Here is a 15,829-nt window from a genome sequence, read left to right on the forward strand (position 1 = left end):
AAATCCTGTTATCACGATTAGCAGAGATAGGCATCGCAAACACAGCCTTATCCTGGTTCTCCTCATACCTAGACCATCGCAAATACTTAGTCAAGCTTGACAATTTTGAATCCACACACATGCCCCTCACACAAGGGGTACCCCAAGGCTCCTCTCTATCCTCCACCCTCTTCAATATATACTTACTCCCTCTCTGCCACCTCCTCTCTAAACTTGGACTAAAATTCTTCCTGTACGCTGACGACGTACAAATACTTATTCCAATTCAAAAATCCATCAGCGAAACCCTACAATACTGGGAAACATGCTTGACATCCATTAATTCTCTCCTCTCCAATCTCCATCTCGCACTTAACACCTCAAAAACCGAAATCCTCATCCTAGCTAACCAACCCCTCAACTCAATCCACCAAATGATCCTCAACGCCTCACAATCTCACACACTACCGCCTAGTGTCAGAGATTTAGGAGTAACCCTAGACAATCAACTCTGCTTCAAAGCTCACATTAAATCTCTTCTAAAAGGGGGCTTCTACAAACTACAAATCCTCAAAAAACTGAAGCCCCTTCTCCACGCTCATGACTTCCGCACGGTTATGCAAACCACCATACTTACCAAACTCGACTATTGCAACTCCCTCCTCTTAGGACTCCCTTCCTCTACCATTAAACCACTCCAAATCCTCCAAAATGCCATGGCAAGAATTTTAACAAACACTAGAAAAACTGACCACATCACTCCCATACTCCAAGACCTCCATTGGCTCCCCATCACCTTCCGTTCCCAATATAAAACACTTACCATTCTCCACAACACACTACACAACAACAATTCACCCTGGCTTGAAGACATGCCACAATTCCGTCAAGCTAACCGCCCCACTAGAAACTCCCTTGCGGGCACTCTCCAAACCCCCTCACTTAAAATTGGGCACCTCACCGCCACTAGGGATAGAGCCATCTCCATTGCGGGCCCTACCCTCTGGAACTCCCTACCCGTCAATCTCCACTTAGAACCGTCCCTGAGCCATTTCAAAAAGGGAATCAAGACATGGCTCTTTAAACAAGCATACCCTAACTCCACCCAATCCTAACAGATTTTTCCTTGATTCACCTCAATCCCACCCTACCCTATATCCTCTTACCTTATCCTCATCAACCACCCCAGAACCCTCCCCACCCCCCCCTGCCCCCTTCCCCCCTCACCCCCCACCCCGCAACCATCCCTGTATATCAAGTGCACATGCCATGTTGCACTGTAAATAAGTTCCATATGCTAAATGTATCAAATGCACATGCCATGTAACATTGTATATTAGTTCATTTGCATATCTAATCCTAATCGAATGCAAATAGTTGTATCGCTGCTTTTTAACTATACTCTCTTATACTTGTGTATTCACCCAGTTACCCCCTCCCCTGTTCATTGTAATTTCCTTTCCTTCTCAGTTTTTTGTAAACCGACATGATGTGTCCTACGAATGCCGGTATAAAAAAGTTTTTAAATAAATAAATAAATAAATAAATAAATGTGCCTCCCCCTCAATCCAGCAACTTATATCTATCCATATAAGCCTGTGCCTCCCCCTCAATCCAGCAACTTATATCTATCCATTTAAGCATGTGTCTCCCCCTCAATCCAGCAACTTATATCTATCCATATAAGCATGTGTCTCCCCCTCAATCCAGCAACTTATATCTATCCATATAAGCATGTGTCTTCCCCTCAATCCAGAAACTTATAATCTATCCATATAAGCATGTGTCTTCCCCTCAATCCAGCAACTTATATCTATCCATATAAGCATGTGTCTTCCCCTTAATCCAGCAACTTATATCTATCCATATAAGCATGTGTCTTCCCCTCAATCCAGCAACTTATATCTATCCATATAAGCATGTGTCTCCCCCTCAATCCAGCAACTTATATCTATCCATATAAGCATGTGTCTTCCCCTCAATCCAGCAACTTATATCTATCCATATAAGCATGTGTCTCCCCCTCAATCCAGCAACTTATATCTATCCATATAAGCATGTGTCTCCCCCTCAATCCAGCAACTTATATCTATCCATATAAGCATGTGTCTTCCCCTCAATCCAGCAACTTATATCTATCCATATAAGCATGTGTCTTCCCCTCAATCCAGCAACTTATATCTATCCATATAAGCATGTGTCTTCCCCTTAATCCAGCAACTTATATCTATCCATATAAGCATGTGTCTTCCCCTCAATCCAGCAACTTATATCTATCCATATAAGCATGTGTCTCCCCCTCAATCCAGCAACTTTCCTCACCAAAAATGTGTCTCTCCATATCTCTCTGTATCTCAAGAAGCATCTCTTCACACTCAGTCGGTAGTGACTCTCTCAGTAGCACACGTGTTTCCCTCCCACCTCCAGGCACCTCTCTGTACCCCACCCAGGGCACTTCTCTGCACTCAGCATGAGCCTCTGCATACTCCAAGGGCATCTCTATGCAGTCACATGTTACTCTGAATCTCACAGAGGGCATCTCTCTGCACTCATCACTTCTCTTTGCACCCATGTTACTCTCCAGATCACAGGCAACTTTCTGCACTCAGCATGCATCTCTCCTCACCCAAGGGTCCCTTTGCACCAGAAGCCTGCCTCTCCTCACAGCATGAATCTCTCCTCACCCAAGGGTCCCTTTGCACCAGAAGCCTGCCTCTCCTCACAGCATGAATCTCTCCTCACCCAAGGGTCCCTTTGCCCCAGACGCCTGCCTCTCCCCACAGCATGGATCTCTCCTCACCCAAGGTTGCCTTTGCAGCAGAAGTGTGCTTCTCCCCACAAGCTACCCTCTGCCCTCGGTATGCATCTTTCCTCACCCAATGGTGCCTTTGCACCAGGAATCTGTCTCTCCCCACAGGAAACTGTCTGCATGCAGCATGTATTTCTCCTCACCCAAGGGTCCCTTTGCACCAGAAACCTGCCTCTCCCCACAGCATGGATCTCTCCTCACCCAAGGTTGCCTTTGCAGCAGAAGTGTCCTTCTCCCCACAAGCTACCTTCTGCATTTCTCCTCACCCAAGGGTCCCTTTGCACTAGAAGCATCTCTCCCTAGCAAGTATCGCTCCCCACCCTGACTGTATCTTTTAGGACCCCCGCATACCTTTCTCCTCACTCAGCGTGTGGCCCACTCTTCCCATCCACCCCATTAAGAGCTGTTGGGTACGTCCTCCCAGTGACCCGGATTGAGCATTACTGGAGACAGAGTGCTGAGCTCGGTGAACCATTGCTCTCGTCCAGCACGGCACTTCTTAGGCACTTATAAGGGAGAGTGGGAAGGATATGGGTGGAAGTGAGAGGGGAAGATGGGGCGATGTTCTCTGACGTACCCAGTGGCAGGATGGCATTCAAGGCGAGGTTCTGCAGGATATCCAAAACTGAGGGCATGGGTTCCACATCTGCCTGACGTAGGGTGCTGCCCAAGTAGCTGTAATCACCTGAAAGAAGAAACAGCAATACAGCTTTACCATGCCTCCTCTACGGGCAGGCGCCGTGCCTCTCACCCATCTCCTCCATGCCCTTCACCATCCCATGCCTCTCCCATCCATCTCTCACCCCCCCCCCCCCATTCCGATGCATCTCCCATTCCTTTCTCTTTCTCCATGCCTAAGCTATCCATCTCTCCTCCCACCATCACTGTCCCTAAATCTCTCCCATCCTCATCCACATGCCTCTCACATCAAACTCTTCCCCATCCTTCAATACCTCTCTCATCCCCCTGCCTGCATAATACCAATCCCATCCAACTTTACCACCTACCCAATCCCTGTATCATACAGCTCTCTCCCATCTTCCCATGTACCAGTGCCAGTCACTAAACCCCCATACAGTATCAGTCCCATTCACCTCTCCCCCCTCCACCTACCCAGCATCACTCCCATTCACCTCTCCCCCCTCCATCTACCCAGCATCACTCCCATTCACCTCTCCTTCAACCCTCCCAATCCCTGTATCATACAGCTCTCCCCCATCTTCCCATGTACCAGTGCCAATCACTAAACTCCCATACAGTATCAGTCCCATTCACCTCTCCCCCCTCCACCTACCCAGCATCACTCCCATTCACCTCTCCTTCAACCCTCCCAATCCCTGTATCATACAGCTCTCCCCCGTCTTCCCAAGTACCAGTGCCAGTCACTAATCCCCCATACAGTATCAGTCCCATTCACCTCTCCCCCCTCCACCTACCCAGCATCACTCCCATTCACCTCTCCCCCCTCCACCTACCCAGCATCACTCCCATTCACCTCTCCTTCAACCCTCCCAATCCCTGTATCATACAGCTCTCCCCCGTCTTCCCAAGTACCAGTGCCAGTCACTAAACTCCCATACAGTATCAGTCCCATTCACCTCTCCCCCCTCCACCTACCCAGCATCACTCCCATTCACCTCTCCCCCCTCCACCTACCCAGCATCACTCCCATTCACCTCTCCTTCAACCCTCCCAATCCCTGTATCATACAGCTCTCCCCCGTCTTCCCAAGTACCAGTGCCAGTCACTAAACCCCCATACAGTATCACTCCCATTCACCTCTCCTCCTTCCACCTACCCAGCATCACTCCCATTCACCTCTCCTTCAACCCTCCCAATCCCTGTATCATACAGCTCTCCCCCATCTTCCCATGTACCAGTGCCAGTCACTAATCCCCCATACAGTATCAGTCCCATTCACCTCTCCTCCTTCCACCTACCCAGCATCACTCCCATTCACCTCTCCCCCCTCCACCTACCCAGCATCACTCCCATTCACCTCTCCTTCAACCCTCCCAATCCCTGTATCATACAGCTCTCCCCCATCTTCCCATGTACCAGTGCCAGTCACTAAACCCCCATACAGTATCACTCCCATTCACCTCTCCTCCTTCCACCTACCCAGCATCACTCCCATTCACCTCTCCTTCAACCCTCCCAATCCCTGTATCATACAGCTCTCCCCCAACTTCCCAAGTACCAGTGCCTGTCACTAATCCCCCATACAGTATCAGTCCCATTCACCTCTCCCCCCTCCACCTACCCAGCATCACTCCCATTCACCTCTCCCCCCTCCACCTACCCAGCATCACTCCCATTCACCTCTCCTTCAACCCTCCCAATCCCTGTATCATACAGCTCTCCCCCATCTTCCCATGTACCAGTGCCAGTCACTAAACCCCCATACAGTATCAGTCCCATTCACCTCTCCCCCCTCCACCTACCCAGCATCACTCCCATTCACCTCTCCCCCCTCCACCTACCCAGCATCACTCCCATTCACCTCTCCTTCAACCCTCCCAATCCCTGTATCAAACAGCTCTCCCCCGTCTTCCCAAGTACCAGGGCCAGTCACTAAACTCCCATACAGTATCAGTCCCATTCACCTCTCCTCCCTCCACCTACCCAGCATCACTCCCATTCACCTCTCCTCCCTCCACCTACCCAGCATCACTCCCATTCACCTCTCCTCCCTCCACCTACCCAGCATCACTCCCATTCACCTCTCCTCCCTCCACCTACCCAGCATTAGGGATGTGCATTCGTTTCATACGTTTCCTATACAAGCATGTAATATTTTTTTTATTTATTTTATTTAAATTCTTTTATATACCGAAGTATAGCCGAAAGCCTTCACCCCGGTTTACATTGTAACAAATTCATACATGTAACAGAGATTAAACTTGAAAAGTAAGTACATAAAAATGTGAGAACAACTCAGAGAGTAACAATTTAGTAGTATACAATTTACATATAATATTACATTTACATCTTAATTATGAGATATAAGTTTATTACAGAGGTATTGGAGTTCAAGATGAGGAGTGAGGTTATTCGAATCAGTCAGTGAATGATTGTCTAAACAACCATGTTTTTAATTCTTTTTTTGAAGGATTTGGAATCACTGATGGAGCTTAGGTGATTTGGAATAGAGTTCCATTCTATGGGTCCTGCTATTGAGAAGGCTCTATTTCTAGTAGTGGATAATTTTGCAGATGACAGGGGGGGAATTATTAGTTGTAATTTTTCAGAAGACCTTGAGGAACGTGGTGATTTGAGTATTGGGATCATATTGTTTAGAGATGAATTCTTGTCTTTGTAAATTTCATTATGTAGTAAGGTTAAAGTCTTGTATTTAATCCTTTGTGAGATTGGTAGCCAGTGAAGGTTTTTTAATGTAGGAGAGATATGATCAAACTTCCTTTTGCCAGAGAGTATTCGTGCAGCTGCATTCTGCAGTAATTGCAGCGGTCTTAGCGTGGATTGCGGAAGCCCTAGGAAGATTGCGTTGCAATAATCTAGACTCGAGAAAATAAGGGATTGTAGAATCGTTCTGAAGTCATTCGGGTAAAGAAGGGGTTTGAGGTGTTTTAGAATTTGTAGTTTGTAAAAGCCTTCTTTCGTTTTTATGGCTATACAGTTTTTAAAGCTTAGATCATTATCTAGCCAGATACCCAGGTCCTTTATTGGATTCTTCATTTGAATGAAGGAGTTGTCAATTTGAATGCAGGGTATTAGGGAGGATTGAGCTGATATGTTTCTTTTTATAAGTATCCATTCGGTTTTGTTTATATTTAGGCTAAGTTTTAGTTGGTTTAGAAAACTTTTGATTGATTTAAGGTAGTTTACTGTGAGGCTTATGGCTTCTTCGATGGTGGCTGTTATAGGGATTAGTAATTGGATATCGTCGGCATAGAGAAAGAAGGTGATTCCAAGCTTAGAAATGAATTGACATAGTGGTAGAAGGTAAATATTGAAGAGGGTGGCAGATAGTGCGGATCCTTGCGGAACTCCTGTTTCGAGGGGGAAGGGATCTGATGAAGAGTTATTGAAGGTAACTTTGAAAGACCTGTTATTTAGAAATGAAGAGAACCAATCGAGGGTACTTCCAGTTAGGCCAATGTTGGCGAGGTTTGATATTAGGATACTATGATCTACTGTATCAAAGGCAGCAGATAGATCAAGCATAATTAAAAGGTGATTCAGTTTGTTGTCAAAGCTTCTTGTTAATTTGTTAGTTAAGTTTATTAGAAGGGTTTCAGTGCTGCGGTTCTTCCTGAAGCCATGTTGTGCGGGGTAGAGAATGTTGTTGTTTTCCAGGTGTTCATTTAGTTGAAGCAGTACGGCTTTCTCCGTCAACTTGGCGAGTAAAGGGAGGTTGGAGATTGGTCGATAATTATTCAGGTCTTTGGGGTCTAGATTTTTTTCTTAGGGATAGGAGTAATGATCGCAGATTTCAAGTTTTCTGGAAGACAGCCCTCTTCAAGTGATTTGTTTACAATTGCAGCTAGCGTAGGAGAGATGATGTGAGAAATTTCCTTTAGCATTCGGGTGGGAATGGTATCAAGCTCATGTCTAGCTGGGTTAATTTTTAGAAGTAATTTTTCTAACTTGAAGTTAGAAATTGGTTCAAAATTCGACCAGGTGGATATTGTTGAAGTATAGAGGGGTGCGTTAAGCAATGGAGAGTTTTTAAAAGATACTGTGATTTTGTCGATTTTATTTTTAAAGTGTTTAGCCAGGTCTTGACTAAGATTAATAGTGTCGGAGGTTGGTTTGTAAATTTTGTTGCTTTCTATTAGGTTTTTTACAATGTTGAAGAGGGAATTTGATTTATTTGTAGCATTTTTGATCTTCAGACTGTAGTATTCGCGCTTGGTGTTTTGTATTTTTTTCTTGTATTCGGCGAGTTTCGAGCGATATCGTTGAAGGGTTGTTAGGCATTTGGAGTTGCGCCATTCTTTTTCAGTTTTCTAAGATTGGATTTCAAATTAGCGAGTTCAGAGTTGAACCAGGGATTGAATAATGCTCTCTTATGTTTTAAAATTTTTTTTTTTTCTTCTCTGGGTTTATGTTATTTGCAGTTTGTTTTGTAATATTATACCAGGATTTGGTAGCATTATGGATGTTGGATAAGTCTAGATTTATGAGTTGTTTTCCTAATTCTTGCTTGAGCGGGTTGAGTTGGAATGGAGGTCTGTAGATGAAGGATAATGGCGTGTTAAAATCAAACATATTTTGAGCATTTATTTGGGCATTGCATTTGATCAGAAAGTGATCAGACCAAGGAACAGGTTTAATAGAAGTTGTGGGATTATATAAGTATTGGTTTGTGAAAATTAGATCTAGAGTGTTTCCAGCTTTGTGAGTGGGGTTGTTAATAATTTGGTTCATGTTGAAGCTGGAAAGAATGTCAAGAAGTGTTTGATAAGTTTGGGATCTAGGTGAAGTATTGGTGTGGAGGTTGAAGTCTCCAAGTATTATGGAAAGTTTTTTACCGTTGATGTTGGTTATTAGAAATTCAATCAAGTTGGAAATTTCGTTGTCAAGAAGTTTGGGAGGGCAGTATATCAAGCATATTTGGAGGAAGTCAGATTCAAGTAACGCAATTTCAAGTTTTGGAGAGATATTATGAGGGATCAGTTTCATATTAAACTTTTTTTTTATAATGAGTAGAAGTCCACCGCCTCTGCGGGATTTTCGTGGTATGGAGAAAACGTCGTAATCGTTATTAGATAGTTGATTAGTGAGTACTGTGTCAGTTTCTTTGAGCCATGATTCAGTAATTGCAAAGAAATCAGGGTTCTTTGTGTTTAGCAAGTCCGATATGATCATTAGTTTCTTTGTTAGAGATTGAGCATTTATCAAGAAGAATGTGAGGTATAAAAGGTTTTTGGCTTGTTTGAGGAGAGGAATATTTATTAGGTGGTTTTTTCTTGGTTTTTTATGGAAGTTGGGTTGGTATCAGGTAGAGCTTAGTCTACAGGGGAAATAGAGTCTTACTAAATAGTGTAGTGTGTGATATTTAGTAAGGTGTTAGGAATTGTGTAAATCTTGTTTGAAGGTTAAGGAGGAGTCTTAAGACAAGGCTAATAGGTGTTGGTCATGTTGGGTAAAGTCGGTTGAAACTTTGATGAGTAGGTTGAAAGATTTGTTAGCAGAACAGAGTGGGGTTTGACTAGTAGACTTTCCTTTAACGTTAGTGTCAGAATAATTTTGGAAAATTTGTTACCTCGGGATAGTTGTTATAAGGTGTGAAACAGATCAGGAAACAGTGGTGTCATATGTGGAAGTTGCTTCGGATAAGTCCTGTACACGAAGGTCGCACGAAGGGGCGAACAAAGGGGCAGGCCCCTTTGTTGTGCTCCTTCGGTGCGCGACGCAGGCGCGCGGCGCCAGAGGGTAAAGGAATTTAAAAGTCCCTCTGCGATCCCCTATAGGCTGCTGAGGTTGAGGGGCGTGTTTTTCGGCCGTGCGATGGAAAGCTGGTAAGTTTCGCTGTCTGGGCGATCGCGAACAGGCTCGCCGGGGGAAGGGAATATAAAAGGCCTTACCCCGACGGGTCTGGGCGCCGATCGCGCAGGCCTCCCTCCTGTGAGCGGCAGTAGAAGTAGAAGCAGCGATGGTGGCGGCTCCGAGATCATAGGCGCGGCGCCAGAGGGGAAAGGAATTTAAAAGTCCCTCTGCGATCCCCTAGAAGTAGAAGCAGCGATGGTGGCGGCTCCAAGATCACATGAAATCCGAGATCATATGAAACGTATGAAACATGAAACGAATGCACATCTAATTGGCATATAATGGAAACGTATGAAACGAATGAAACGAATGCACATCCCTACCCAGCATCACTCCCATTCACCTCTCCTTCAACCTTCCCAATACCTGTATCATACAGCTCTCCCCCACCTTCCAGGGCAAGAATATTACGTGCCCTAGGTGAACCTTATAGTCTGGAGCCCTCACCCCTACCTCCCTATAAACAATTAAAAATTAAGTATTTATAATAATAGATTTTACATGAAAAACGACATTCTGGGGTAAAAACATGTGCATTATATTTACATGCACTATCATGGTGCAAACCAGAAAAATCTGCAAAACTGATACCTAGAACCCATATGGTATTTCAATGTGTGTTGTGTGTGGGCTTGGCCCTCAGAGAGCCATGAGTAAACTGAATTACAAACACAATATAGTAAACCTTCTATACCAAAACAGCACTCAAACAACTGAAAAAGGGAAAATGCAGATATTACACCAGGTCTTAAAATACCAATGCACCTCCTATTAGGAAAAAAGAACAAGCCAGAAAAGCTACAGATCCCTAGCAGAATACTACCCTTCGGTCACACATCTATTTATTTATGTAAAAGGGTTTATATACTGCTTTTACAACTAGATTGGTTGGTCAAAATGATTTACGTTTAAAATATGCATAGTTTAAAACTGAAACATAAAAACACCATAAAAGTCTCAATAAAAAGAGACAAACTACATAAATTGAAAAAAGCATAAAACAGGCAAACCCTCAACAAATACAGACAGAATAAAGAAACCATAAAGTACAAATAGAAATCTGCAGCCAAAAACTGAACTGGAAGCTGCAACAAGCCAGACTCTGCATGCAGTGCAACAACAGAAAAACAGAAACAACATTACTCATAAAACATCAGATAATAAAATAAAAATACATTAAACATCAATCATAATATTAAAGCCATACTAAGAAAAATAAATATTAAAAAATGGCTGATGAATACAATAACATCCAATAATCAAAAGTTCATTTATAAATCTGTAAAGATTTCCCAAACTCCAGTAAAATATTTCAAAACAGCAGACAAATCAAATGCAAACCTGCTGAGGAAGGCTTTAAACTAGAATCATCGGGGATGGGTGAACAAAAGACTAACAGGGTCATTCATGAAAGGGCAATGGGCCCTGGATGACGTCCTAATGCACCTGATAACCATCGCATCACAATCTGAACATCTGAATTAGGGAAAGGGGAGGGGTCTGGGTGAGGTTTAGGGAAATTAGGGGCGTGTGGCGCTCTGGGAGATAATGTACCGCAGATTATCGCCTGCAGTAAGTCTGGAAATAGCTACAGCTAATTCGTTGGTGCTATGGGGGCGACAGTGTGCAGTGTGGCTGCAACCATGGCAAACGGATGCGGCCGCCTGCTCACTATCGCCCCCGCCAATTTTTTTTTTTGGTGCGGCTCATCTTTCAGCTATATTTATGAATCTAGGGCTAAGATAAGTAAAATATTAAATATTCATATAGGCAATATTTGGAAAGCTCTGTACACCGATGCTGATCGTATGGAGAATAAAGCCCCAGATCTAGAGGCAGTCATGGAAGAAGCTGATTTAGATATAGAAACCGTCATGGAGACCTGGTACATGGGAAAACCATGACTGGGATATACTGGCCTACAATCTATTCAGGAAGAGGCTGATTCAGACGCTGCTAGAGAGACCTGGTACATGGGAAAACCATGACTGGGATATAGTAATACTGGCCTACAATCTATTCAGGAAGAGGCTGATTCAGACGCTGCTAGAGAGACCTGGTACATGGGAAAATCATGACTGGGATATAGTAATACTGGCCTACAATCTATTCAGGAAGAGGCTGATTCAGACGCTGCTAGAGAGACCTGGTACATGGGAAAACCATGACTGGGATATACTGGCCTACAATCTATTCAGGAAGAGGCTGATTCAGACGCTGCTAGAGAGACCTGGTACAAGGGAAAACCATGACTGGGATATAGTAATACTGGCCTACAATCTATTCAGGAAGAGGCTGATTCAGACGCTGCTAGAGAGACCTGGTACAAGGGAAAACCATGACTGGGATATACTGGCCTACAATCTATTCAGGAAGAGGCTGATTCAGACGCTGCTAGAGAGACCCGGTACATGGAAAACCATGACTGGGATATACTGGCCTACAATCTATTCAGGAAGAGGCTGATTCAGACGCTGCTAGAGAGACCTGGTACATGGAAAACCATGACTGGGATATACTGGCCTACCATCTATTCAGGAAGAGGCTGATTCAGACACTGCTAGAGAGACCTGGTACATGGGAAAACCATGACTGGGATATAGTAATACTGGCCTACAATCTATTCAGGAAGAGGCTGATTCAGACGCTGCTAGAGAGACCTGGTACATGGGAAAACCATGACTGGGATATACTGGCCTACAATCTATTCAGGAAGAGGCTGATTCAGACGCTGCTAGAGAGACCTGGTACACGGGAAAACCATGACTGGGATATAGTAATACTGGCCTACAATCTATTCAGGAAGAGGCTGATTCAGACGCTGCTAGAGAGACCTGGTACATGGGAAAACCATGACTGGGATATACTGGCCTACAATCTATTCAGGAAGAGGCTGATTCAGACACTGCTAGAGAGACCTGGTACATGGGAAAACCATGACTGGGATATAGTAATACTGGCCTACAATCTATTCAGGAAGAGGCTGATTCAGACGCTGCTAGAGAGACCTGGTACATGGAAAACCATGACTGGGATATAGTAATACTGGCCTACAATCTATTCAGGAAGAGGCTGATTCAGACGCTGCTAGAGAGACCTGGTACATGGGAAAACCATGACTGGGATATAGTAATACTGGCCTACAATCTATTCAGGAAGAGGCTGATTCAGACCCTGCTAGAGAGACCTGGTACATGGGAAAACCATGACTGGGATATACTGGCCTACAATCTATTCAGGAAGAGGCTGATTCAGATGCTGCTAGAGAGACCTGGTACATGGGAAAACCATGACTGGGATATAGTAATACTGGCCTACAATCTATTCAGGAAGAGGCTGATTCAGATGCTGCTAGAGAGACCTGGTACATGGAAAACCATGACTGGGATATAGTAATACTGGCCTACAATCTATTCAGGAAGAGGCTGATTCAGACGCTGCTAGAGAGACCTGGTACATGGGAAAACCATGACTGGGATATAGTAATACTGGCCTACAATCTATTCAGGAAGAGGCTGATTCAGACCCTGCTAGAGAGACCTGGTACATGGGAAAACCATGACTGGGATATACTGGCCTACAATCTATTCAGGAAGAGGCTGATTCAGACGCTGCTAGAGAGACCTGGTACATGGGAAAACCATGACTGGGATATACTGGCCAACAATCTATTCAGGAAGAGGCTGATTCAGACACTGCTAGAGAGACCTGGTACATGGGAAAACCATGACTGGGATATAGTAATACTGGCCTACAATCTATTCAGGAAGAGGCTGATTCAGACGCTGCTAGAGAGACCTGGTACATGGGAAAACCATGACTGGGATATAGTAATACTGGCCTACAATCTATTCAGGAAGAGGCTGATTCAGACCCTGCTAGAGAGACCTGGTACATGGGAAAACCATGACTGGGATATACTGGCCTACAATCTATTCAGGAAGAGGCTGATTCAGACGCTGCTAGAGAGACCTGGTACATGGGAAAACCATGACTGGGATATACTGGCCTACAATCTATTCAGGAAGAGGCTGATTCAGACACTGCTAGAGAGACCTGGTACATGGGAAAACCATGACTGGGATATAGTAATACTGGCCTACAATCTATTCAGGAAGAGGCTGATTCAGACACTGCTAGAGAGACCTGGTACAAGGGAAAACCATGACTGGGATATAGTAATACTGGCCTACAATCTATTCAGGAAGAGGCTGATTCAGACGCTGCTAGAGAGACCTGGTACATGGGAAAACCATGACTGGGATATAGTAATACTGGCCTACAATCTATTCAGGAAGAGGCTGATTCAGACCCTGCTAGAGAGACCTGCTACATGGGAAAACCATGACTGGGATACAGTAATACTGGCCTACAATCTATTCAGGAAGAGGCTGATTCAGACACTGCTAGAGAGACCTGGTACATGGGAAAACCATGACTGGGATATAGTAATACTGGCCTACAATCTATTCAGGAAGAGGCTGATTCAGACACTGCTAGAGAGACCTGCTACATGGGAAAACCATGACTGGGATATACTGGCCTACAATCTATTCAGGAAGAGGCTGATTCAGACGCTGCTAGAGAGACCTGGTACATGGGAAACCATGACTGGGACATAGTAATACTGGCCTACAATCTATTCAGGAAGAGGCTGATTCAGACACTGCTAGAGAGACCTGCTACATGGGAAAACCATGACTGGGATATACTGGCCTACAATCTATTCAGGAAGAGGCTGATTCAGACCCTGCTAGAGAGACCTGCTACATGGGAAAACCATGACTGGGATATAGTAATACTGGCCTACAATCTATTCAGGAAGAGGCTGATTCAGACGCTGCTAGAGAGACCTGGTACATGGGAAAACCATGACTGGGATATACTGGCCTACAATCTATTCAGGAAGAGGCTGATTCAGACGCTGCTAGAGAGACCTGGTACATGGGAAAACCATGACTGGGATATAGTAATACTGGCCTACAATCTATTCAGGAAGAGGCTGATTCAGACGCTGCTAGAGAGACCTGGTACATGGGAAAACCATGACTGGGATATACTGGCCTACAATCTATTCAGGAAGAGGCTGATTCAGACGCTGCTAGAGAGACCTGGTACACGGGAAAACCATGACTGGGATATAGTAATACTGGCCTACAATCTATTCAGGAAGAGGCTGATTCAGACGCTGCTAGAGAGACCTGGTACATGGGAAAACCATGACTGGGATATAGTAATACTGGCCTACAATCTATTCAGGAAGAGTCTGATTCAGACGCTGCTAGAGAGACCTGGTACATGGGAAAACCATGACTGGGATATAGTAATACTGGCCTACAATCTATTCAGGAAGAGGCTGATTCAGACGCTGCTAGAGAGACCTGGTACATGGGAAAACCATGACTGGGATATACTGGCCTACAATCTATTCAGGAAGAGGCTGATTCAGACGCTGCTAGAGAGACCTGGTACATGGGAAAACCATGACTGGGATATAGTAATACTGGCCTACAATCTATTCAGGAAGGACTGGGTGAGAAGGAATGGAGGAGGCGTGGCATTATTGTTGCGTGTGCCGGCTCCGGCAGGCCTGCGGCAGGGCCCACTTACCCCCCGGCTGCTAGCTCCAGCTCCTGGCTCCTCTTCCCTCGCGGCTCTGGGCAGCCTCCAGCGTCCCCGGCTTCTCCACAGACTCCTCAGCTCCGCGGGGAGACGCTGCCGTCCTGTGCAAATGCCGCCTCCTAGGCGAATACACGTGCATCTGTCTCTGCTTTAAAGGGGCCGTGGTGGGGATCCACCCCTCGGCCCCGGATGATGACATCACTGGGTCCTAGTACTTAAGGCGGGGCCAACCCAGTGCTCGTTGCTTGTTCCTGTTCTCGTCTGTGTTCCTGGTTCCTGCTTCTACCCAGTCCTAGTCCTCGCTACTGACTGACTTTTGGCTTGACCTGTGCTCGTTTCACTGCCTCTCTTTGTTTGCTGCCTGCACTTCAACACCTCTATTGGTTCTAAGAACATAAGAACATAAGAAATTGCCATGCAGGGTCAGACCAAGCCCTGCATCCTGTTTCCAACAGTGGCCAATCCAGGTCACAGGTACCTGGCAGGATTCCTAAATTACATAAGGACATAAGAAATTGCCATGCTGGGTCAGATCAAAGGTCCATCAAGCCCAGCATCCTGATTCCAACAGTGGCCAATCCAGGTCACAGGTATCCGGCAGGATTCCTAAATTACATAAGAACATAAGAAATTGCCATGCTGGGTCAGACCAAGGGTCCATCAAGCCCAGCATCCTGATTCCAACAGTGGCCAATCCAGGTCACAGGTACCCGGCAGGATTCCTAAATTACATAAGAACATAAGAAATTGCCATGCTGGGTCAGACCAAGGGTCCATCAAGCCCAGCATCCTGATTCCAACAGTGGCCAATCCAGGTCACAGGTACCCGGCAGGATTCCTAAATTACATAAGAACATAAGAAATTGCCATACTGGGTCAGATCAAGGGTCCATCAAGCCTAGC

At 45.1% G+C, this 15,829-nt stretch overlaps 1 protein-coding gene across 1 annotated transcript in view; it reads right to left on the reverse strand.

Annotated features, from left to right (window-relative positions):
- Positions 1–15,829, reverse strand: part of LOC115083430 (dynein regulatory complex protein 11-like) — a 378,622-nt gene that overhangs the window by 152,751 nt on the left and 210,042 nt on the right. The window contains exon 14 of the mRNA XM_029587237.1: positions 3,366–3,473. Coding sequence (XP_029443097.1) covers positions 3,366–3,473 — 108 coding nt within the window. The remainder of the gene's footprint in view (positions 1–3,365; positions 3,474–15,829) is intronic.

Source organism: Rhinatrema bivittatum, chromosome 2 (assembly GCF_901001135.1).
Source record: "Rhinatrema bivittatum chromosome 2, aRhiBiv1.1, whole genome shotgun sequence".
In the NCBI taxonomy this organism is placed as follows: Eukaryota; Metazoa; Chordata; class Amphibia; order Gymnophiona; family Rhinatrematidae; genus Rhinatrema; species Rhinatrema bivittatum.